A 26,404-nucleotide genomic window follows, 5' to 3' on the forward strand; every position below is an offset into this window, starting at 1 on the left:
TTCCCTCTTCCCTTTGTGTTGCACTAAGTCTTTCCCACACCTGGCGTGACATCAGCATTTTTATCATATCAGAGTTTGGTCAGAGTGTCAGTTTCTACTATCAGAGTTTGGTCAGAGTGTCAGTTTCTACTATCAGAGTTTGGTCAGTGTCAGCTTTTACCATTAGAGTTTGTTCAGAATTTAATCAGTTTTTCTTGGATGAAAAAAAATGAGGAGGTTTCTCGAACTTGTCATAATAAACAGTCTGTGAGAAATGGATAGTAAATGGATGACATCCGAGTGCTGTCCGATTTTTTTCATGGACACAAAGAATTGCATTGGCAAATATGACCCAAGACTCGGATCAAAATCGGACATGTCTCTGTGATTTTGTATGTACCACTTGGTCTGCAAAAATACACGGCCATGTAAACAGCCTCACAGACTATAATAGGTAAGACTGAAAACCAGGGTAGAATAGGGTAGTAAGGATGGAACTTGTTTGTGAAAAACTGATGTCTGAATGAGCCCTTACACTGAGAAAATTACTTTTGTTCTGCACAGAAAAGCTGTTGTGAGCCATCTGGTCACAATTCTGATCACATGATCCAGGAGAGGACCGGGGCCGCACAGGAAATGGCAGAAGACAGCAACTAGTAAGTGCTTAAATGTATCCAGTGTACATACATTATTGATGACTAAAAATGCTAACAAATGGTAAAATATGTTAGCTAGAGCAGGACATTAAAGGGAATCTGTCATCAAGATTTCACCCCTAAAACTATTTATATGCGCATATAGCTCTTTCAAAGACAAGTCCAGCAATAACTTTATATGGCCAGTCTATGCCTCCATCACCAAGAAATCAGCGTTGGAATTGATATGCAAATGAGGCTGTAGATCTGATGCCCCTGACTCTCCATTTCTATTCCCCACCCAGAGCCATCTCCTTCAACTTTACTGACAGCCTCTACACAGTTTCATTTCAGGCAAAAGGAGTCATCAGTCAGGCAACAGGAGGTGGAGCTGTTCGGGAAATAGAGCTGGAGTGACAGAGGCTTCAGATCTACATATAGTTCTTCAGCCTCATTTGCATTATCAATTAAATGCTGATATTTCAGTAATGGAGGAACAGACTGGTCATATAAAGACATTACTGGACTTGTCTTTGAAAGAGCTATATGCATATATAAATAGTTTGGAGGTGAAATCCTGATGACAGATTCCCTTTTAGACTTGTAAATATTTTTTTATCCACACATACAGCATACAGAGTCCTTAAAAGTTTTAATATACAGTATGAGATCATCATTCTTCCTCTATTCTATGTTGACCACAGATAGGATAACATGCTGTAGAAGACCTGACACATCCACATTAAAATTTATATCCTGTTTGCAAATAATGCCTTTTTATTGTGCCAGCTTCTGTATTTATGACATTTTATTATATTATTAATAATTATTCACTGTATTTGCCAGGTTTATTTCTAATATGTTTCAGCACTATGTCAAAACCAATTAAAATATACTGCATACAAATTGCTCTTTATAGAGCTTTATTACATTTTCTTGTATATCTTCCTTGGCAAGGCGTTTTAAAGAAAACCTTAGGGATCAAATGCTTCTTAGCAGCTAGAGACGTAATGAATCACCAAATTGGGACAATAAAGCTAAATATCAAAATATAAATATGTGGTTTAAGACAAATTGTGGATCTGAGCAAAATTCAAAGTGGGTACCCAAATGCTGAAATATTGTATAGACAATTTTATCATTTGAGAGGTATATAAGCACAGATCTAAAGCACTGATCGCTAATACTTCCATGGACATTGGGGTCTTAAAGGATTAAGAACCCAAAACGAAAAAGTAACCGCCTTCTAAAAATGACACACTGACAGCACCTATGAAAACAATAGTGCCAGATTAATAGTGCTCCCAATATCATTTGTGCTAGACAGTGTCCTGTATTGTGCCCCAAACATTAGTTGTGCAACTAGATGGTAACAATGCACCACACACTTCCCTTTGTACCCCGTAAATAAATAGTGCTACCTTTTCTGCCCCACTCAGTAATAGCGAACGTGCATAGTAATGGTGATTTTCTCAGTTACTCCAAACAGTAAAAATGACCCCTTTTGACTACACACCCTATTAGTGCTCTATAGTGCCCCACATTTTAGTAATTGTTATGCGCTACAAAGAGGGACCCAAAAAGACTGGCACCAAACCAGCAAAGGCGCAGCCACAGACACACTTGGTACAAGCTGCCCAGCTAGACGAGCCCTTGAGGGCCGGGAATACTCTTCACCCAACTCCCAATAAATAGAATGGGGACTTTGGCAGAGCCCTTCCCAGGCCCACTGTCGCAGGACAGCTGGCGTCTCGTGACGAAGCTGGTGTCCAGTCTAGGACCAGGTGAGTACCTCTGCAGGAAGCCCAGAAAGCATAACCAAAAGAGAAAATGAGAAAACCCGGCTGTAATAGCAAAACCTAATGCTACCACCACAAACCACCAAGCACATGGTAAACTGCAATAAACAGCAAAGGACTGAACAGAGAGCAGGATTAAATAGCCCACCTTAAGATCAGGTGCTGACTACCTCCCAAGCATCCCCAGACAGCCACTCCCTGCTATCTTCAACAGCAGACTGGACAAAATTCCACCATTGATTATTGCCAAACAAAACAGCGTCCTGCATTGCTTGGCAACCAAGGAAGAAAGTATCCCATCTTCCCTGGGCAGAGAAATCAGTGAGGGACACAGCATCCCGTGTCTTCACACATCCCACAACACCAAAATTCGATACTTGGGACAATTTTCCTGCACGCGTGGTAATTGCACCCCCCTGGTCAGGACAATGGCGGCGCCTGCAACCAGAGTAGCGTCGCACTGGACCAGCTTCATTACCAGGTGGGATCACAGAGACACTATTTGTAACAGTAATGCCCTCCATTGTGTCTCCTATAAATAATGCTCTTGTATTTGTGTCTCCAAAATACACATAATTGGTACCCACCACTACTGAACTAACACCTTCCTTACGCAGCCAATTTTCATTTTTGCGTTTTCTTTTTTTTTCTCCGTTTCTTCCAAGAATTGTAACTTTTTTATTTTTCTGTCAACATAGCTATATGAGTGCTTGTTTTTAGCATGATGAATTGTAGTTTTGAATGACAACATCAATTTCACCATAGTATGTACTGGAGAATGGAAAAAGATTCCAAATGCGATGAAGTCATTTAAAAAAAACACAAGTCTTCCATTGTGTTTGAAGTTTTGTTTTTACAGTGTTCAATGTACAGTAAAAATGATGTGGCAACAGGATTCTTCAAGTCAGTCCATTTACAACGCAATGATACCAAACGTATAGTTTTATATTTTTTTATTTTAGTGGTTAAAAAGAATTAAAAAAAAATTGGTCAATGTCACCATTTTCTGAGACCTGTAACTTTTATTTCTACATCAATTCAGTTGTGTGAGGAGCCTGTTCTTTGCTTGCCCAGTTTGTTTTTTATTGCTACCTTTTTAGAAGATACGTATACAGTATTTTTCGGACTATAAGACGCACCGGACCATAAGACGCACCAAGATTTTAGAGGGGGAATATAGAAAAAAAATGTAAGCAAAAAATGTGGTCATGATACTCTGTTAAGGGGGAGGGGGTCTGCTGCTGACACTGTTATAGGGGTAATGTCCCCCAATTCTGTTAATAACCACCATCCTGGTATATATGGCCTCCTCCTTCCTGTTATAAGTGGCCCTCATCCCCATCCTGATAAGCATGGCACCCCACATCCACATCCTGGTATACATGACCCCCATCATCCCTCTTCCTGGTATATATTGCAGCCCTCATCTTGGTATGTATGGCCCCCCTCATCCCTCATCCTGGTATGTATGGACTCCCTCATCCCTCTTCCTGGTATGTATGGCCCCCCTCATCCCTCTTCCTGCTATGTATGGCCCCCTTCACCCCTCATGCTGGTATGTATAGACTCCCTCATCCCTCTTCCTGGTATGTATGGCCCCCCTCCTCCCCATCCTGGTATGTATGGCACCCTTCATCCCAGTATCTATGGGCCCCCTCATCCCTCTTCCTGGTATGAATGGCACCCCTCATCCCTCTTCCTGGTATGTATGGCACCCAGCATCCCTCTTCCTGGAATGTATGGCCCCTTTCATCCCTCATCCTGGTATGTATGCCCCCCCTCATCCCTCTTCCTGGTATGTATGGCATCCCTCATCCCTCTTTCTGGTATGTATGGCCCCCCTCATCCCTCTTCCTGGTATGCTTGGCACCCCTCATCTTGGTATGCTTGGCACCCCCTGATCCCCATCACGCTGCACACAAAAAAACTAACAATTATATTCACCTCCTCTCTGCTCCAACGCTGCATCCTGCTCTGCTGCCGTGCGCCCTCACACTGTGAGATGCTGTGCCGGAATAGTCACTGCTCCCTACGCTGGGACTGTGTGCGTGGTGAGCAGTGACCATGCACTCTCCTTAACAGTGCGCACACTGTACCCGCAGCGCGGCTCCTGCTGCAGCCGGTGGTCACGTGTGCCCGCTATTAAAGTCCATGAATATTCACTACAACCCACTCCCATTGGAGTGGGTTGTAGTGAATATTCATGGTCTCTAATAGCGGGCACACAGACCGCAGAGCCACTGCAGGAGCAGTGCTGTGGGTACAGTGTGTGCGCTATTAAATATTAATTTTCTTTAGCAGTGGGCACAGTGTAGGATGCAGCAGCAGGCTACTGCCTCCTGTGCCCCACTCCTCCGCCGCTGCAGCTCCCCCCACACTCCCCATCACTACAGTATATATATATATATCGAAATATAAGACGCACGCCCACTTTCCTCCAAACTTTTGGAGGAAAAAAGTGTGTCTTATAGTCCAAAAAATACGGTATATACATTGGGGGAAATAAGTATTTGATCCCTTGCTGTTTTTGTAAGTTTGCCCACTGACAAAGATATGAACAGTCTATAATTTTAAGAGTAGGTTCATTTTAACATTGAGAGATAGAATATCCCAAAAAAATCAAGAAAATCACTTGAATAAATTAGATAATTTTTTTGCATTTTGCAGTGAGCAATAAGCATTTGATTCCTTTGGCAAACAACACTTAATACTTGGTGGCAAAACCCTTGTTGGCAAGCACAGCAGTCAGACTTTTGTTGTAGTTGATGATGAGGTTTGCGCACATGTCGGAAGGAATTTTCGTCCACTCCTCTTTGCAGATCATCTCTAAATCATTAAGATTTTGAGGCTGTCGCTTGGCAACACGGAGCTTCAACTCCCTCCATAAGTTTTCTATGGGATTAAGGTCTGGAGACTGGCTAAGCCGGGAATTGGATGTTTCGCCCCCAGCAGTTCGCCCCCAGCAATTCGCCCCCGAGTACATTTCGCCCCCACACATTTCATCCCCAGCATTTGGCCCCCAGGATGTTTTGCCCCCGCACATTTCACCACCGCACATATCGCCCCCAGTTCGTCCCCGGATGTTTCGCCCCAGCAGTTCGCCAAACATCCAGGGGCGAAACGTCCGGGGGCGAAACGTGCGGGGCAAAATGTGCGGGGGTGAATCTTCCTGGGGGCAAAATGATAGGGGCGAAATGTGCGAGGGTGAAATGTACCTGGGGGCGAACTGATGGGGGCGAACTGCTGGGGGCAAATTGCTGGGGGCAAAACTTCCTATAACCGGCTAAGCCACTCCATGACCTTCTTTTTGAGCCACTCCTTTGTTGCCTTGGCTGTATGTTTTGGGTCATTGTCTTGCTGGAAGACCCAGCCATGACCCATCTTTAATGCTCTTACTGAAGGAAGGAGGTTGTTGGCCAAAATCTCGCGATCCATGACCCCATCCATCTTCCCTTCAGTACGGTGCAGTCGTCATGTCCTCTTTGCAGAAAAGCACTCCCAAAGTATAATATTTCCCCCACCATGCTTCACGGTTGGGACAATGTTCTTAGGGTTGTACTCATCCTTCTTCTTCCTCCAAACACGGCAAGTTGAGTTAATGCCAAAGAGCTCAATTTTTTTCTCATCTGACCACAGCACCTTCTCCCAATAACTCACAGAATCATCCAGGTGTTCATTGGCAAACTTCAGATGAGCCTGCACATGTGCCTTCTTGAGCAGGGGGACCTTGCGGGCACTGCAGGATTTTAATCCTTTAAGGCGTAAGGTGTTACCAATGGTTTTCTTGGTGACTGTGGTCCCAGCTGCCTGGAGATCATTAACAAGTTCCCCCCCGTGTAGTTTTAGGCTGATTTCTCACCTTTCTCATGATCAAGGATACCCCACGAGGTGAGATTTTGCATGGTGCCCCAGATCGATGTCGATTGACAGTCATTTTGTATTTCTTCCATTTTCTTACTATTGCACCAACAGTTGTCTTCTTCTCACCCAGCGTCTTACTTATGGTTTTGTAGCCCATTCCAGCTTTGTGCAGGTCTATGATCTTGTCCCTGACTTCCTTAGAAAGCTCTTTGGTCTTGCCCATGTTGTAGAGGTTAGAGTCTGACTGATTAATTGAGTCTGTGGACAGGAGTCTTTTATACAGGTGACTATGTAAGACAGCTGTCTTTAAAGCAGGTAACAGTTAATTAGGAGCGTCTAACTGGTCTGTAGGAGCCAGAACTCATAATGGTTTGTAGGGGATCAAATACTTATTTCTCACTGCAAAATGCAAAAAGATGTATCTAATTTATACAATGTGATTTTCTTTGGATATTCTATCTCTCAATGTTAAAATTAACCTACCCTTAAAATTATAGACTGTTCATATCTTTGTCAGCCGATTTTGCAAGTTTTTCCACCTACAAAGAATGGATAGGTCTGTAATTTAAAAAAAAATCCAGAAAATCACATTGTATGATTTTTACATGACTAATTCGCATTTTATTGCATGCAATAAGTATTTGATACAATAGATTGCGTGTGTGGACAGGTGTCTTTTATACAGGTAATGAGTTCAAACAGGTGCAATTAATACAGGTAATGAGTGCAGAGTAGCAGGGCTTCTTAAAGAAAAACTAACAGGTCTGTGAGAGCCAGAATTCTTGCTGGTCGGTAGGTGATCAAATACTTATTTCATGCAATAAAATGTAAATTAATTATGTAAAAATCATACAATGTGATTTTCTGTTTTTTTATTTTTAGATTCTGTCTCTCACAGTTGAACTGTATCTACTATAAAATTTACAGAACTCTCCATTCTTTGTAGGTGGGAAAACTTGCAAAATTGTCAGTATATCAAATACTTATTTTCCCCACTGTATATATGTATATACAATGTGTGGATTAATTTATATTGCATTTTTTATGGAAGAAATCGAAAAATGATAAACAAGTAAAGATTCGGTACCAGACAGCTCTCATTGTCAATTGTATACAATCTTTCTGGACAATTAACCATGAGGTATACTGGATTAGAATGGTTCTCTGCTTGTCCTCTGCTATACAATGCTCTGGCTCATAGGATATGAAACAGTGACACTCGCCGATCCGTAAAAGTCATTCTTTAAGTTCAAACAGACATCAAAGTGGCAAGCAGGGATGAGCAGTGAGGGTGCAGGACGATGGCCATTTCGCGTTCTTCCAACGCTTCTATGGGTCCTAGTCTCCCCTTATATGCCCACTCATTACATACATACGGTAAAGAATATGGGGGCTATAATTTCTTGACAATCAACTATAATATCCGGTTCAAGATTATAGTCCTCTTACAAAGTGTGAAGCTGAGACAGGAAACCATTTTCAGTAGATGGCCGAGTTACATTCACTCCTCCAGCAGATAGCTGGGACCAAGCTATTCCTGGCAGGATGGATCCCTATTGAGAGTGTAAAGCTAATTAACTGATGAAGGAATTCCCCCAGCCGGACTGGAGCCGTAACATAATTTCATAAGGAGTAATGTAGCTATGGAGTTATCGTACATCCTAGCTGTATACTGGTTACATTTATGAGCTCTCGAGAATGGGCTGAATGCAAGTCTGGGTCTTGACCCATTCTAGCACCCAGGGGTAAGGAGATATGTAGAACAGCTATTAGAAGGCTAGTATGAAGCCATGTTTGGTCTCAACGCGTAGCAAGGGCCTGACCAGATCCAATGACACCGAAACTGACTCCCTAGGACTGTCCAAGAAGTTATGACCCATCTTAGGTTTTGAGGTTTTCAGTTGCTAGATACTAGGGGAGGGGATTTTAGTCAAGCGCCGGTGGCAGGAGGGGACTTATCCCAAGGGGTTAAGTGCTCGTGTAAAGCATGGCCTATTGTTTTTTTCTAGGGAGGTCAGGACGACATATCGTTCGGGGAGAAGTCAAGGAACAGAGGTGACCACAAGCCTCCCATGTAGCAACTCCTCCTGCACAAGCCAGGCCTCTCATCTGACTAGAAACTGACTCTTATCTTCTGCATACTTTGTACTACCACTATCTGTATTTGCATATCTGACCATTGTAGATGTATAATCATTGTTTATTTAGTGTTTTGTCTAGTGGCTGCTGTTTTATCTTGATCCACGAATCCACAAGTCCGTGTTCTCGGATTAACTTTCCATGCTACCGGGGCTGGTTTCTGGTCCGATATAATCCTGTTAACGGACTAGGCTTATATCTAACGAGGAACTGGTGGCAGTCCTACCGGGCTAACCAGGCGTTGTTTTACTGGTGCTAGTGAAAGGGGCCCATCAGCCTGTCAGGGTTGTGAGTGAGTGTGGTGCCACATCAGTGACTGGGCCACATCTTCTCACTCCTTGTGCCTCCCTGGGGACAGGTGGTGTCTGTGTAAAACTGTGCCAAGCTGACCTTACATGTCTCCAGGGAGTGAGGAATGTCACGTTGGTGCAAGTGAAAAGACGTACCACGTGATCTGTACCACGTGACGTCAGGCAGGGTGAAGAGGTGTTGGTTCGTCACACATACACACACAGACATACAAGCAAATTTACTACATAAAGGTAAGCTCACACTTTTATAAGCAGATACACATGTGTGATAACTACAAATCATGAAATACACATACATACTTGCATAAATTTGCACAAACATATTTACAGTCATTTACACACTCAGATTTTACCTTTAAACATACAATACAGTACAATAACATTGGCGCCTAATAAATTAATGCCCCACTAATGAATTCAAAGGCTACTTAAAGTGCACTGAAAGAGTTTTTAAAGAAGCACTTCCATCCATATTTTTTTATTAAATGTGTGCATATAGTGTATGCTTGCATGTAATATAGTGTAAGTGTATTAACTACAGCAGCTCTTTCCGGTATCCAGCGCCGTTCTTCTCTTCTAACTGACGTCTCTCCTTTGGAGACTCTCCAGGTTATGCTGCACAATGCCTGACCTGGAAGTGGCTTTTACAATGTATGTGTCACGCAAGGTGTGGGAAAGACTTAGTGCAACACAAAGGGAAGAGGGAAAGGGAGCCCAGACTCTAAGGAAAGGGGGGAGTGGAGACCTCCTAGGCTGATCTAGTATCACCCTGTCTCCACTAACGTCCCTATATTGGCTCTTCACCAATCGCCGGACGCGAACCTCGCCCTGTCTTTCCCTGGCGTTTGGCCCTGGCTAGGGAAGGGAGGGGGTGCGTGCTAGTTGATCCCCACTGACCACTAAAGACAACAAGCAGGAACAAATAAGGGAAGATAGCTTAGCTTTTAGTCGACTTCAAAGAGATGAACACTTGTCTTCAGAGCTCCAGAGAGGATGAAGTAATGCACTTGCTCCGAGTCTTCACATAGGGTAATGTGAGTATCGCCAGCACCTCCCCCAAGCAGACAGCAGGTATTTATACACCCAGGCCACGGTGTTAATTAGCCAGAGGAAAGTAGCTGCTGGGTCCTAGAGAGGCAGCCTCTAAGAAGGTGTCTGTAATGCCAAACGTAGAGATCTCCTGCAACCAACTGCAGGGCGACTGTCTGTCACTTCTGGAACACCCGTGACAGTAAGCCCATAAAGTATCAGAACGAGGCTCTGTAGACTTATATTTACTTACTCCAGAGACATCCAGCTCTCACAAAGAGAATAGAGTGAACTGGCTAGTCGCAATTGCGGTGACGTCAGAGAGCGAAGCAGAGCAGAACGGTCCCTTTTTTATTAAATACACACATTTATTAAAAAATATATAGATTGGAGTGCTTCTTTAAGAATTTTCTTGTAGACTGATTCTCAATGTGTCCAGCCAAACAGGTTATATGTTATTAGGTAGCTAATTTCATCTTGTCATGATCCCATTCTGCAAGTGTGAGCATCTGACAGAAGACACTCCTAAAACTGTGAGTTCAGGAGTGTTGGGACATGGAATTTTGGTGAACTCAACAAATAAGGCTAATTGCAGCTGAACACTGCCTCCTACTACAGATTCTCTCTTCTTTTGGCGTCAAAGACCTTGCCCTCTCCTGGATCTCCTCATACCTTTCCAACCGCATTTAGCGTCTCCCACTCCAACACTACCTCCTCATCCCACCCTCTCTCTGTTGGAGTCCCTCAAGGATCCGTCCTAGGACCCCTACTCTTCTCCATCTATACCCTTGGCCTGGGACAAACTCAAAGTCCCATGGCTTCCAGTACCATCTGTATGCTGACGACACTCAGATCTACCTCTCTGTATCAGACGTCACCTCTCTGCTGTCCAGAACTCATTATGATACCTCTATCTCAGGTATCTTCCCCACCTGATCTATCTCTAACAATAAATGACATCATGCTTTCCTCCGTACCGGAAATCTGCTGCCTAGGAGTAACCCTTGACTCTGCCCTATCCTTCTAATCACACATCCAAGCTCTCGCCACCTCCTGTCTCCTCCAGCTTAAAAATATTTCGAGGATCTGTCCCTTCTTAAACCCTCAATCTACTAAAATGCTTGTGCATGCTATTATCATCTCCTGCCTCGACTACTGCAACATCCTCTTCTGTGACCTACCTGCTAACACTCTCGCACCTCTCCGGTCTATCCTTAACTCGGCTGCCCGACTAGTTGATCTCTCTCATTCCTACTCTTCTGCTTCTCCCCTTTGCAAACCCCTTCATTGGCTCCCAATTCCCCAGCGTATCCACTTCAAACTACTAACAATGACCTGCAAAGCCATCCATAACCTTTCTCCTCCATACATCTACGAAGTAATATCCCGATTTCTTCCCTCACATAATCTCCGGTCCTCGCAAGACCTTCTTCTCTCCTCCACACTTATTCATTCCTCACCCAATTGCCTCTAAGACTTCTTTCAAATATCCCCCCATCCTCGGGAATTCTGTGCCTCAACACGTCTGATTAGCCACCACATTCGGATCTTTCAGATGGAAAGTGAAAACCCATCTCTTCAAGAAAGCTTACAAACTAAAATGACCACGCTGCCACCTCAAAACCACCGGAGCTACTGCAACTCTCAACCTACTGTCTTCTTCCCCATCATCCTGTAGAAAGTAAGCCCGCAAGGGCAGGGTTCTCTTTCCTCTGTATCAGTCTATCATTGTTAGTTCGTTTACTCTAAGTGATATCTGTATTTTCTATGTAACCCCTTCTTATGTACAGCATCATGGAATCAATGGTGCTATGTAAATAATAATAATAATAATAATAATTGCGCCCAGATATACAATTCAATATGATACTGTTTAGGTCATGATCAAGAAGAATGGGAACATCACTGGTGGTATACGTAAGAAAAAGGATAATAGACACATTTCTGAGTCAAGTACCTTGTGTCTGGTGGTTTATTTACCTTCTCAGGCTCCAGCGCTGCCAATCACTGGTCCACAACTAGGCTGCATATACAGAGATTAATTTACACTGACGGTAAGTTTTAAGTTCTGAGATTCCAATAAGAGGTTTTATGTGCAGTGTTCCAAATTGACTTAACATTTGCCTGGCATTTACAAAGGCCATGGCTCCAAACATCTGAACCTCCTGCAATCAGTCACAAGTAATGAATATATGCTTTGTCACACCACAGACCTCCCCAGAATAAGGAGACACAAATTAAACACCCCATAAAAAACCCAAGACTGCATCCCAAAATACATCGGAAATAAACAGACCCAAACCAGACCTATAAATGCGGACCCGTAAAATTAAAACAGGTTCCGTAAATAAACAGTCCAAATACCCAAAAAATAGTTCAAGATAAGGCCCCCTAAATACAGACACTAGAATGAACATATACATTAGATCTGATATATGAATTAAAGTGGAAATTGTTTTTTTAGGACTTTGTCACTTTTTAATAAAAAAGGATAGTGTATTCCTGGTGTTAAGTCTTCCAGTGATCATATCTCAATATACCAATACAATATTAAACAATGGATTTAGAATTTTTATACTGGGCTGTAGAGTCTCTGCAGCCTATGAATATAAGGTTGAGACAAAATGAACATTTACCCTATGTGACGACACAGCATTTAATCTTAATTATCTAGACGTAAATTCAGTAGGCCATGAGACACTTGCTATTTATTATCTTTATGTTGAGTTTTGAATTTATGTGTTTTTCTTTGGTTGGTCAAGAAACTATTATTTGTGTAAGACTGAATATTGACAATTGAGTTGATATGTACTGCAACTTATTGTCTGCTAACTTTGCAATACAGGGACGCAGGGTTATTGAACAATGGATGTTTGCTAAATATGTTAATTGACCATTGTGTGGGCTCTGTGGCTTGTTGACCCGCAAATCAGAGAAGAACGAACTATGAAGATTGATTAAATGCTCAAACATTGAGAGTTAAAGTCATCCGACCTCCCCCCTGACGTGTGGATGATGACCTAAGCCACAGATGTGGATATAAAAAGGGATTTCTATCGTTCTGCAAGGAGAATCAGAGTGACTTGCCAGAGCAACACCTAGGACAACATGGCTCCATCAAGAGGGACACAGATTTGACTTTCTACAGGATGTCAGCTGTAGGGGATCACTGCCTCAGGTGGAAGAACACAGATCTGCTCCTTTGAATATGACAGATCTGCTCCATTGAATATGACTGAACCCATGGATATGTTTGGGGAAGCTATAATTGTGACCCTCCGTTCACCTGACCCCCAAGGATACGTTTGGGGAAACCAAGTTGGGACTCTCCGGTCACCTGGTCTCATGGAGATGTATGCGGTAGCCAGGTTGAGACCGGGCCCTCCGGTCACCTGGAACCCATGGATATGTTTGGGGTAGCCAGGTTTTAACCCTCTGGTCACCTGGAACCCATGCATATGTTCGGAGAAGCCATGTAGGGACCCTCCGGTCATGTACTTCAATGGACAGTCAGCCTCCTAAGCTTGTGGTTACCTCCTCTCTGTGGGTGCCCACCAAAAGCGGGGTGCCACTGGTGGGGGTAGTCGGTACACGGAAGCCCCGAAGTCGCAGCGGCTTTAATCCCAGCAAGTCAGCAGAAGGGTGAGACTGTGTAATTTTGCACCATCTTGGGTATTTGCTGGGACTTCTCCATACGTTATTGTCTGTTTGGTGGTTCAATAAAGTATTGCCACAGTGTTTTACCATCATCCTGTGTTGTCTGAGTAGTATTCTGCCATTGGGAAAAGAGAGCGGGCGTTCAGTGATATGAGCCCTGGTCCATGCAGTCTTTCTAATGACAGACATTCCGACGGACGAGAACACCCACTGACCCCCGTGTCTCTACACCCTGCTATAAGTAAGTAGAAAGCAATAGTGCATATAAATAACATAGGATACTTAATAAACACTGTTTTTGATAAAAAAAAAGGGTAAGCGATATCCCACCAGCGCCAGGGTGTACCCAGGCAGGATGGTCCCAGCATATAGTATTAAAACCTTACCATGTGTCAAAAATGACCTCAATGTGAATAAGAGCTGGGCAGGGTACACCTTGGCGTTGATGGGATGTCTTTTACACTTTTTTAAATCAAAAACGGTGTTTACTAAGTACCCTATGTTAGTTATATGCACTGTTGCTTTTTACTTACTTACAACAGGGTATATGTTTATTTTGTTTCCATCTTAAGTTTTACCGGTTTAATGGCCAGTGTGAACATGCTCCTACACGTTACATGTATACCAACTTATACTCCGTATACAATTTTTTTTGCATACGCTTCAGGTTTTTGCACTCAGTGCAGGTAAGGGTGTGGCCTCCCTTTCTTTAAACTGGGTATAACATTTATATAATTTACCTCCCATTGCTGAGTGTCCATAGTTGGGCCCCAGTCCTGCTCGGCCCTTATTCACATTGAAGTCATTTACGACACACGATAAGGCTTTAATACTAGAGATTAAACCGTCTCGACTGGGTACATCTTGACGGTGGTGGGATGACTTTTAATCTTTTTTTTTAATCAAAAACAGTGTTTACTAATTCCATTATGTTATTTATATGCACTAATGCTTTTTACTTACTTATAGCTGGGTATATGTTTATTTTGTTTCTGTCTTAGGTTTTGTTTATTTAATGGCCAGTGTGAACATGCACACCAACTTATATTCCAGTTAATTTCTTTCGGTTTAGCTACGAATGTAAGGAATACAATATCAATATTAATTAGAATGTAAGTCTCTCACCTGTGTCTTCTCTTCTTTCTGGTCCCTGAATTTGACCTTTAAAAAAACATAAAACCGTTTTTAAAGACAGTTTTTCCTAATTGGTGCTTTATTTCTTTTTTCCATTGGGTGCTGTGAACCTCGATAATGAGTTATTTTTGCGGGATAAAGATGCCTAGTATCTTAACCTGCAAGAGATCAACTGTATAGGCCATGCATGTAAGTAGGTAGAAAACCCCTTCAAATCTTTTATATTATTTCTTACATTTCATACATCCATATAATTCAGATAAAAAAATTATGGTATATTACACGTTTTAAGCCTATAAATGTCAATGAAACTTAAAAGAGGGAATTATTTTCAATGAGAAGCAGGAGGCTTAAAGATTAGTGTCGAGCGAACGTGCTCGGATAAGATGTTATCCGAGCACAATCGGGTGCTAACAGAGTATCTTCGGTGTGCTCGGAAAATATGTTTGCGTCGCCGCCGCTGCATGTGTCGCGGCTGTTAGACAGCCGCAACACATGCAGGGATTGCCTAACAAACAAGCTGAAGATACTCAATTAGCACCCGAGTGTGCTCAAATAACACCTTATCAGAGCATGTTCATTCAACACTAATAAGGATCTTAGCACCTTTTCCTTTCAACAAAGTTTATGTTAAGCGAAAAACAGTAAGCCTGGCCTAAAGATGGCAATGGAGAAGCACGGCCCCCTTTCCATTTGTGTACACCCAAGTATATTTGGTGAGCAGCTCCTTTGTAGCCCCTTCTAACCTTTGCTAGCAGGCACAATGAGCCTCATTTATAAAAACTTGGTCTTGCAAAAAAAAAAAACAAGCTTTATTGCACTATGTAGTTTTCACTTTTTCCAAAAAGTAAAAAAAATGAAAGCTGCACTGTGATAGCTTGCAATGAATAACAAGGCAGTTTATAAGGGAGTTTTGACCCCTTCCCAAGATGTGAAGTACAGGTATCACACACCAGGTGCAGGTGTATAGAATGGGCTTAGGAGCTAAAGCCACACCATGCCCTGTAGCATACTATGGGGGCACAGCATTTCAAGCACTCGTCACCCACATGGCGACTGAGTAATACCAATGAGTTGGCATGGCAGCAGAAAGTCTGCTGAAACTCCCACGGCTGCCATGTTGATACTTCTGTGAAGCCCAGCTACAGGCCACCAGCTGGACTTCATAGGAGATAATGATTTTACTTAAATATTGCAATGCAGTTCTTTTGCAATGTATAGCATCAGTTATCAGAAAATCGCTAGTTCAAGTCTCTGTTGAAAACTAAAAAAAAGTACAAAAAAATAAAATGTAATGACTCATCTCAGTTGAAGACTTTGCCTCATTCTTCAAGCAGAAGATTGACACCATCAGACAAAGCTTTTGTCATAAGTCTCCACAGTCCCTCCTCATATCTACTCAACCAGCTTCTCCGCCATCACGGAAGATCAACTTTCCCCTTTACTCTCCAAGTCACATCTCACCACCTGTGAACTTGATCCAATTCCCTCTCATCCCAAACCTTACCACAGTATTTATCCCAACCCTAACCCACCTCTTCAACCTGTCACTAACAACAGGTGTCTTCCTCTCATGGTTCAAACATGCCTCGATCACACCCATCCTCAAAAAGCCATCCCTTGACCCATCCTCTCTGTTGAGCAATGGCCCCATATCATTTCTCCCCTATGCCTCAAAACTACTGGAACAGCACGTCCATCTTGAGCTGTCCTCCCACCTCTCCTCCTGCTCCCTCTTTGACCGCCACCAATCTGGCTTCCGACCGCACCATTCTACTGAAACTGCCCTGATAAAGTCACCAACGACCTACTAACCGCCAAATTCAAGCGACACTACTCTGTTCTTCTCCTTATGGACCTGTCATCTGCCTCAGACACAGTAGACCATTCCCTCTTACTACAGATTCTCTCATCTCTCAGCATCACAGACTTGGCCCTATTTGGATTTCCTCCTGCCTAACAGACCGGACATTCTGCGTTTCCCACTCACACACCACCTCCTCATCTCGCCCCTATCTGTTGGTGTTCGCCAAGGCTCAGTTCTAGGACCCCTGCTCTTCTCCATCTACACCTTCGGCATGGGACAGCTCATAGAGTCTCATGGTTTTCAGTATCACCTATATGCTGACGACACACAGATCTACCTCTCTGGACCTGACATCACCTCCTTACTAACCAGAATCCCACACTGCCTGTCCGCTATTTCATCTTTCTTCTCTGCTAGATTCCTAAAACTTAATATGGCTAAAACTGAATTCATCATCTTTCCACCATCTCGCTCAACTCCCATCTGACCTATCTATCAAAGTCACTGACTGTCCACTTTCCCCAGTCCTGCAAGCTCGCTGCCTCGGGGTAACCCTTGACTCTGATCTCTCCTTCAAACTTCATATCCAAGCCATTTCCACGTCCTGCGTACTCCAGCTCAAAAATATTTCCCGGATTCGCACATTCCTCAACCATGAATCTGCAAAAACCTTAGTGCACGCCCTCATCATCTCTCGCCTCGACTACTGCAACCTCCTGCTCTGTGGCCTCCCTTCTAACACTCTCGCAACCCTCCAATCTATCCTAAACTCTGCTGTCAGACTAATCCACCTGTCCTCCCGCTATTCCTCGGCCTCTCCTCTCTGTCAATCCCTTCACTGGTTCCCCATTGCCCAGAGACTCCAGTTCAAAACCCTAACCATGGCATGTAAAGCCATCCACAACCTGTCTCCTCCATATATCTGTGACCTAGTCTCTAGGTACTTACCTGCACGCAACCTTCCGATCCTCACAAGATCTTCTTCTCTACTCTCCTCTTATCTCCTCTTCCCACAATCGCATTCAAGATTTCTCCGGTGCATCCCCCTACTCTGGAACTCTCTACTCCAACACGTCAGACTCTCGCCTACGGTGGAAACCTTCAAAAGGAACCGGAAGACCCACCTCTTCAGACAAGCCTACAGCTTGCAGTAACCCTCGCTCCACCATACCACTGCACGACCAGCTCTACCCTCACCTACTGTATCCTCACCCATCCCTTGTAGATTGTGAGCCCTCGCAGGCAGGGTCCTCTCTCCTCCTGTACTAGTTGCTGACTCATTTTTGTTCAAATTATTGTACTTGCTGTTTGCTATGTATACCCCTTTTAAACATGGAAAGCGCCATGGAATTAATGGCGCTATGATAATAAATAATAAAAATGACTATAAAACAACAGAAAAATTTAAATCGCTCCCCTCTCCCCCCTTAAAAAATAGACATTTAAAAAATAAAAAGAAAGTAAACATTTTCGGTAATGCCGTATCCGTTAAAATCAGATCTATTAAAATATAAAAATATTTATCTCATACAATAAACACTGTAAAGCATAAAAACTTGAAACACCAGAATTGCCATGTTTTGCTTGCTGCACCTCCCACAAAAATGCAATAAAAAGCAATGAAAACATTGTATGTACCCCACAATGGTATCAATGAAATACCATTGCTACGGAAGATACAAGTCCTCGTCCACCTCCACTGATGAAAAAATTAAAGTTTTGGGTCTCAGAAAATGGTTACAGAAACCATTTTTTTTACAAGTTTCTGAATTTTTTTAAACCACAAAAATAAAAATAAAAACTGTGCACATTTAGTATCACTGTAATCATACTGATCTGAAGAATCATATTTCCAGGTAATTTTTTATGCACAATGAACATCGTAACAAAAAAAAACAATGAAGGAATTGCATTTTTTTGCCATTTCACTAAATTTGGATTTTTTCTGAACAATATCAATCAAAATTATTATTTGTCCCACAAAAAATAAGCCCTCATATGGTTATTTCAACAGAAAAGATAAAATAAGTTATGACATAGGAGGAAAAAACAACTGTGCTGTTCTGTGTTGCCCCGGCCCTGCCTCTTAGTAACGTCACTGCAACGCGCGATCTGGATGGGAGACCGCCCACCTCCTGGTGTCTAGCGCGGCCATAGTGAATTCATGGCTGCGCCCACTGGGAAACACCGCTTCATCGCCGCCCCAGCTGCCACAGCCCCCTCCACAGCCACAGTCCCCTCCACAGCCACAGCCCCCTCCGCAGCCACTGCCCCCTCCACAGCCACAGCCCCCTCCGCTACCACAGCCTCCTCCGCAGCCACAGCCCCCTCCACAGCCACAGCCCCCTCCACAGCCACAGCCCCCTCCGCAGCCACTGCCCCCTCCGCAGCCACTGCCCCCTCTGCAGCCGCAGCCACCTCCGCTACCACAGCCTCCTCCGCAGCCACAGCCCCCTCTGCAGCCACAGCCCCCTCCGCAGCCACAGCCCCCTCCGCTACCACAGCCTCCTCCGCAGCCACAGCCCCCTCCGCTACCACAGCCTCCTCCGCAGCCACAGCCCCCTCTGCAGCCACAGCCCCCTCCTCAGCCACAGCCCCCTCCTCAGACCCAGCCGCCTCCGCAGCCCCAGCAGCCTCCGCTGCCGCAGCCCCCAGCCAGTGTGACCCCACTCCCTGCCTATCCAGAATGAGAGGCAAACATTATAATAAGGTAGAAGTAAAATATAAAGTGAAAAAGCACATGTCATTAAATACTGTACCACTCCTGTGGTGAACTATAACTCCCAGCATGACATAAGAGCTGAAGGACGAGCTGGGAGTTACAGTTCTCCTCAGAGCAACCACATCACAAATGTGTGGTGAACTATAACTCCTAGCATGGCATAAGAGCTGAAGGACATGCTGGGAGTTATAGTTCTCAGGGCAAACACATGACATAAATGTAGGGAACTATAACTTCCAGCATGCCATAGGAGCTTTTTTCCCCCCCTATTTTTCACCTCTAAAACCTGTGTGCGTCTTATGGTCTGGTGCGTCTTATAGTCCGAAAAATACGGTATTTTTAGACTGAGCCCTGTGAATTTATGTCGCTCTGGTGGAAAGGGCATCTGGTAAATGGATCATTTACAAAAAGGAGTCATAGCGGTTTTGTCTGCTGTTGCAGATAAATTGCATAGAAGTGAATGAAGCTGAGCTGCAATACCACACACAACCAGTGGACACGAATGGCGCAGTTTTTTTGGAACAAAGTATTTATGAATTTCAAATTTTAGACAAAACCTTCATATTTGATAGCTGGAGCTGAAGCTCCAGAGATGCCAACATGGTACTGTATTTCGGAGTATATTTTCAAGAGGGATAATTTAGTACTTTAATTTTAGGTATTTTTTATTGGTTTCTCATTAATGATCTGTAAAAATAGAAATTCCTTATGCTTCAACAAAGTATGATTACATTTTAACAAAAGGTACACCTAGACCTAATTGTCCTATTAGGAAGAATGTCATGGTCTATGCTGTTAGAGTACAATTCTACTGTACTTTTCGAATACAAAGTTGCAGAGTAAAGGTTACTCTCCAGTTTGTATAATTACTAGAACATGCACAGGTAACAAATAGATTTTATTCACACAAATGAGTGTAAAAAAAGAAATAAATCAAAGTAAAGCTGAAAAACTAGAACTTTCAAAGCAGCCACAATGATGCTTATGGTGAAAGTTAATTTAATGAGGATGGCTGATATTTAGAGATGAGTAAACTGATTAGATGCACAGTTCCGGCAAACTAGAACAATTTGAAATTCGATTTGTGTGAATTTCTGAAAAAATGTCTATCAAATTTTTACACTTTGCAGAAGACTGCATGAGCCACAAAAGGCTGACAAGACCGCATGGGCTTCTCTTTAACGCCTTGCAGGTATCATGTGACATGGTAGCGCACAGCAAATCAGGAGGGACTATCAAAGCCTGTATCAAAATCAAGGCAGGGGATTCATCAGCCATTTTAGGGTGATGTGGATAGTGAAACGATATCGGAGCTGAATGGACAAATACTCCATACAGTAATGTGTTGTATAATTGCAGTAAGAAGAAAATTGCAAAAGTAGTCTGTGAATAAGGCCACGACCAAAACCAGGAGTGGGTGATAAATACAGAATTGGTGACTTGTTTCTATTATACCTTTTCCCTGATTGTTCCTCACCTGGTTTTGGCACCCACTCCTGAGAAAAAATACTGACCGAATGCTGACCAAATACTGATAGTGGGGCCGTGGCCTACTAAAGAGATTCAACTGTTAGAGGGAGAGAGAGATAGCAGAGGTGCCAGCAGCAGTGACGGACTCAGTGTGATTGATCAGTGGTTAGTATAGCTGACATCTGCTTCATTTGAATTACAGTTACATATTTTTTCTTCATTCTTAATGCACTAAAGAGCAGAAGCAATGCAACACAATATTTTTTCAGTAAAAGAAATCTGAAATCAGTCTCAGAGACGATTTTCTTGCTCAACACAAGTGACTATACTGAGTTTTTGCATTTCTTGTGCAATCCTTTTTGTAAAGGAGAACATGTTTTTCTAGAAATACAAAAAAAATAATAATGCTTTCTGCAGAATTATGCTTTTTGTTTGCTTTCTTTTTCCGTACTTTTTGGTGAGGGTTGAGTAATTACGTTTGTAAAGAATGTTGAAAGTGAATTATAGTGTTATACAAAATACATGGCAAATACAATATTCAAAATGTATGGATGGGGTAGTCTAAAAGAACAAAAAAACAATACCACAGCTAAGAATATTGGAGCGGCTAGCAGGAACACCACCACCATCACTGGCACCAGCCATCCGGGCAGTAGTACTACCAACTACAGACCACCTTTACCTTGGGCAAGTGTTTAGGTGGTAAAAAAGTGCAGGGCGCTATGTAAAATAAAGCACATCACTTGTCTCAGTCACACTAGGATGTTGTTACCTCTGATAGCGACACCTTCAGTTTGAGTCAGTATTCTGCAAAGAAAAGTCTGACTGATCACAAATAACTAAAAGGGATAATTTATGGACTGTTTTTTAATTTAAAACAGCATGAAAAGTCTGTGAGTGCGCTATTTTGTTAAATGGTCTGTTGGATACTAACATTTACCATTCGTTTCTATGGTGAGGTCACTTTAACATTACTAAGGCTATGTTTGTGTCAAAAAGCTTGAAAGGGGTTGGATACAGTTCTAGAAGACTTAAGAGTGGTACACATGTTTTCTCAGGGCCATTGGAGGCTTTGAAGTGTTGCGATTTGCAAAGAATCAATTTTGGGGGGAAAAAATCAATGAACCTAGTGAATTCAAATTTCAAAAGATAATCATCTCTTCTGATGTTGTCAACTTACAGCAAGAACGTAAATGGACACAACAACTGTACAATGGTAATTAAAAAAGAAAGTTTCATAGATAGATAGATAGATAGATATTTGGGTAGCTAGGCAAAAAAAAAAAACCTGATCATCAACTCCTGGCAAAAGTGGCTGGCAGTACAACAATTCTATAAGTATAGTTTATTTCGCAGCAACACAATAGTTCAAAATTGATTAATCCATGTAAACATACATCTTAGTGTACTCAGTGTGCAGCTGCACTTTTTTTTAAGATAGACAGTTAAAACATATTTCAAAACTTAAAGGGGTATTCCCATCTCCAAGATCCTATCCCAATATGTAGTAGGTGTAATAATAATATTAGCAAATACCTCCAATTAGAAATGTAGTATAGTTTTCTTGATAACCTATGTCATTTACCCCATGTGCAGGGCATTGCAGTAGCTTAGGTATCCATGGTTACGACCACTAACAACTAACTGTCACTATATGCGTGGTCTTAACCATGGATACCTAAGCTACTGCAATGCCCTGCACATTGGGTAAGTGACATAGCTTATTAGAAAAACTATACTACATTTCTAACTGGAGTTATTTGCTAATATTATTATTATTACACCTACTACATATTGGAGATGAGAATACCCCTTTAAGGAAAGAGTTAAACAACTGACTCTTATTGTACAGATAAGCATATTTATACCTTTTATAATAATACTGCCCAAGACCACAGTTTGGAAGGGAAAAATCATGTGGTGTAATTCTGTAGCTTTTTATATAAAAGTTTCTAATTGGCAGCATGCAGCAAAGGAATTCAATAAAATAGACCATGGTGATGCCAATAAAATGACAGAAGGGGCTGGGCACATGCTGTTCTTCTTGTTACTGCGTACCAGCTAAGTAAAACTGGTCTGTTATTTTGCCATCAATTACACCACTTTGTTGTAAACATAATTATAAAATTCCTTTCAATTGACATGATTATATGATGGTGGAAGTAAAGTACCATGATAATTTCACAAGGAATAATTACGATGCAGTGTATGCTGTCACCACTGAATGTTACAATGGCACAGTCTCAACTAATTATTGGTGTCAAGTAGTAAACAGGTTTACTCTGATATTACCTGTCCCTTTTGTGCTTTTTGCCACTTTTCTTCTTTTTTTCTTTCCGAACTGGTGATGAACTATCGCACCTAAGAACAAGAACAGATATATTCCCAGTTACATTCAGCAGACTAAAGGTGCATGTGCCATTAGGAGACAAATCAGCCCCATCCCACTGATGATACATACAAATAAACATACTTTACAATACACAACGTATACTTATATTATCAATAAGCCATTACTTTCCTACAAACACATCACATATCTCTGATGTTAAGTACCAGATATACCACCATCATTACCTGACAGCAAAATGACAGCTAAAAGACTGGAGGTCCTTAGGGTATTATCAGTCTTACCTCAATTCACTTGTCATATTCACAAGAAATTTTCCATTTTAATATACTACAATTGCTTCTGCATTCTCCTTTGAAGATGTAAAGTTTTCTATGTATGAATCTCCTATGATTAAGTCTGGTAGTAGGTAAATTGAGAAGACTCAATATTTACTTATTTATTTTACTCACTTACAGTACAGACCAAAAGTTTGGACACACCTTCTCATTTAAAGATTTTTCTGTATTTTCATGACTATGAAAATTGTACATTCACACTGAAGGTATCAAAACTATGAATTAACACATGTAGAATTACATGATGGGGTGCTACACCAGATGACCTGGCTCCACAGTCACCAGACCTGAACCCAATCGAGATGGTTGAGCTGGACCGCAGAGTGAAGGCCAAAGGGCCAACAAGTGCTAAGCATCTCTGGGAACTCCTTCAAGATTGTTGGAAGACCATTTCTGGTGACTACCTCTTGAAGCTCATCAAGAGAATGCCAAGAGTGTGCAAAGCAGTCATCAAAGCAAAAGGTGGCTACTTTGAAGAACCTAGAATATAAGACATATTTTCAGTTGTTTCACACTTTGTTGTTAAGTATATAATTCCACATGTGTTAATTCATAGTTTTGATGCCTTCAGTGTGAATGTACAATTTTGATAGTCATGAAAATACAGAAAAATCTTTAAATGAGAAGGTGTGTCCAAACTTTTGGTCTGTACTGTATATAGCGCCGTTAATTCCACAGAGGTTTACAGACATTATTATCACTGCCCCTAATGGGGCTCACAATCTACATTCCCTATCAGTAGGTCTTTGGAGTGTGGGAGGAAACCAGAGGAAACCCACACAAACACGGGGAGGACATACAATCTCCTTGCAGATGTTGTCCTTGGTGGGATTTGAACCCAGGACCCCAGCGCTGCAAGGCTGCAGTGCTAACCACCGAGCCAACGTTTTATAAAAATATGTTGCAGTGGATCACATGAAGAATGAGTTAAGGATTTCTCCCTATGACCAGGTTGTGCACCATATCTATGAATAGGTATTTGTGCCTTACATCAATATTTTCGATACAATGATGGGATTTGGTAAGTTTGACAATAGCAGCAAATCTAAGTAATAGACTAGGTGGCAGAGATGCAAAAAAGTGAAAAAGTTGAGGATGATGAGGAAACAATGTCTGCTTTCTTCTAGACACAGAACCACACCTTTCTGCATGTTGTTTCTGGTATTGCAGCTCAGCATAATTAAAATAAATGGGGCTGAGATACAGTACCACACACAGCTAGAGAACAAGTATGACACTATTTTTGGAAGGCTACGGCCCCGATTTATTATTGTCTTTGTGCCTTTTTTCTGGAGTAAAAATTATTTTAATATTATATTTGTGCCATATTCATTATTTATTTTGTGTTTTTTTTTCCAAGCTATAACTGTAGTAACAGGCATGGACCGCAAAGCCAAATATTATACATTGAACTATTGACTTTTATTATTACTTTTACTCTTATACATCGACAATCGATCTATAGACTGATCAAAATGTATAAAACTGAACACAAGGTTCTTAGCTAGAATTTTGATCAGAATGAATAAGCCCACTGCCATGTCATAGTGACCCTCTCAATGGGTCCCTAACCTACCAGGTGTCAGCAAGAGGACCAACCTAATTAGCCCACAGCACCCATGCTGCCATGCATAACCCTTTTAAAGTTATCTTAACTTGGATTTGTCTGTTTTTTTTTTTAATCGACAATGGGGTGTGATGTTTTAACCTAATTTATCATTTAATTATTGAGTAAATAAAAATTAATTTTAAAGGATTATGTAAGTTTTTGCTCTAAAAACATGAATAAATAAGTAAAAGACAAAAAAAAAGTTAATTTTGCCAAATTTCATCAACCTGTGTGACCCATCTTGATGAATTTGACCCAGAAAAAGGCCACAAATAATACAAAACAAAATTATTAAAAAAACCTCTTGAATCAGGCCTATGATTTTCTAATCCCATGCAACCATTTTTAAACCACTAGGTCTAACAGGACTACATTTAATATCAAAACATTCAATATAATTTTTTGTTAATTATTTTTCAGTGTTGGAAGTAAATGCCACAAAAATTATGTATACTTTAAGCAAATTAAAGAACTTTCTAAGTGAAATATCCCTTTATCTCCAATGTGATTAGATGTGCTTAAACAATAAAATAAGAAAAAGTCAAAGTGGGATGAATTCTTTTTTAATAGCACTATAGTGGCTGGCTTTTGAGAGCAATGATATGATTCATGGCCATTTCTGATATTAAAGAGGTAGTAAAAAATAATTCACACCATGCATCTCTAGGTAAGTATTAAACTACATAAAATTCCCAGAAAGCAAATTAAAAGCAGCACATTTGTAGAGGACTTAAAAAGACATATTTATGATTTTCTTTCTGTCTTTTATCCTCAATTTAGATTACTGTATATTAAATCCCTTCCATGCCTGATGCCAGAACTAAAAGAAGCTAATTTGCCACACATTTTTGGTTACATTATCCCAACATATTTTTATGAAAAGCACTATATAGTCATTTACTAGTTTTCAATTTATGCTTGCATTTTTTTCAGATCGGGAATTAATTGCAATAATAGACTAATCAAACTGAGAAGAATGGTGTTGTAATGGGGTTGGTTCAATTTGATCAGAACCCATTTAAATAGCATATGGTGTAGTGGAGATTGGTGGTAGAGTGGTTTCCCGTTCAAGGATGGTAGATTGATGCAGTTACCAATTACAGCTCAGTCTGGAGCTTCTTACATTGTCTATTGTTGCCCTCACAGAGCTCTGGGGTATGCATCTTAATAGCAAGTGCTACTCACCCCAACTTACTAGCTAGCTATGGCACAGGTGTTTTCTTTCGGCTGCATAGATTCTTCTCTGTCTGACTGTGCCATATGTGAGTATTTAATATCTATTGGCTGGAAAAGTCTGGTGTAAATGCTCTATAAACAGTGAGGGCATAGGAGATTATAGATGTGAATGCTAATGCCAAACTCATGCTGCACTCTGACCTAAGCATATCACCAGCAATTCAGTGCATATTAACTCTTTAAGAATGGGCGAAACTCTTGGCTTTAAAAGCCCCCATAAACATTAAAGAGGATATCCGGAACTTTAAGAAAAAAATGTGCCTAAGCACTAACAGGCATGTAACTGCTAACAGAGGCAAGTACCTGCTTGTTGTATCCGGGTTCCAGT

The 26,404-nt window shown here is 41.7% G+C and overlaps 1 protein-coding gene across 8 annotated transcripts in view; it reads right to left on the minus strand.

The window, feature by feature from the left end:
* Positions 1-26,404, minus strand: part of SRRM3 (serine/arginine repetitive matrix 3) — a 598,168-nt gene that overhangs the window by 75,222 nt on the left and 496,542 nt on the right. For 7 of the 8 annotated variants that reach the window (XM_073665425.1, XM_073665430.1, XM_073665429.1 and 4 more), the window contains 2 exons: positions 22,836-22,904; positions 14,536-14,571 (listed from right to left, as the gene is read on the minus strand). In XM_073665425.1, coding sequence (XP_073521526.1) covers positions 14,536-14,571; positions 22,836-22,904 — 105 coding nt within the window. The remainder of the gene's footprint in view (positions 1-14,535; positions 14,572-22,835; positions 22,905-26,404) is intronic. The other variant, XM_073665431.1, reaches the window with a different exon arrangement.

Source organism: Phyllobates terribilis, unplaced genomic scaffold, assembly GCF_046119375.1.
Source record: "Phyllobates terribilis strain yellow unplaced genomic scaffold, ASM4611937v1 Scaffold_2__4_contigs__length_985480577, whole genome shotgun sequence".
In the NCBI taxonomy this organism is placed as follows: domain Eukaryota; kingdom Metazoa; phylum Chordata; class Amphibia; order Anura; family Dendrobatidae; genus Phyllobates; species Phyllobates terribilis.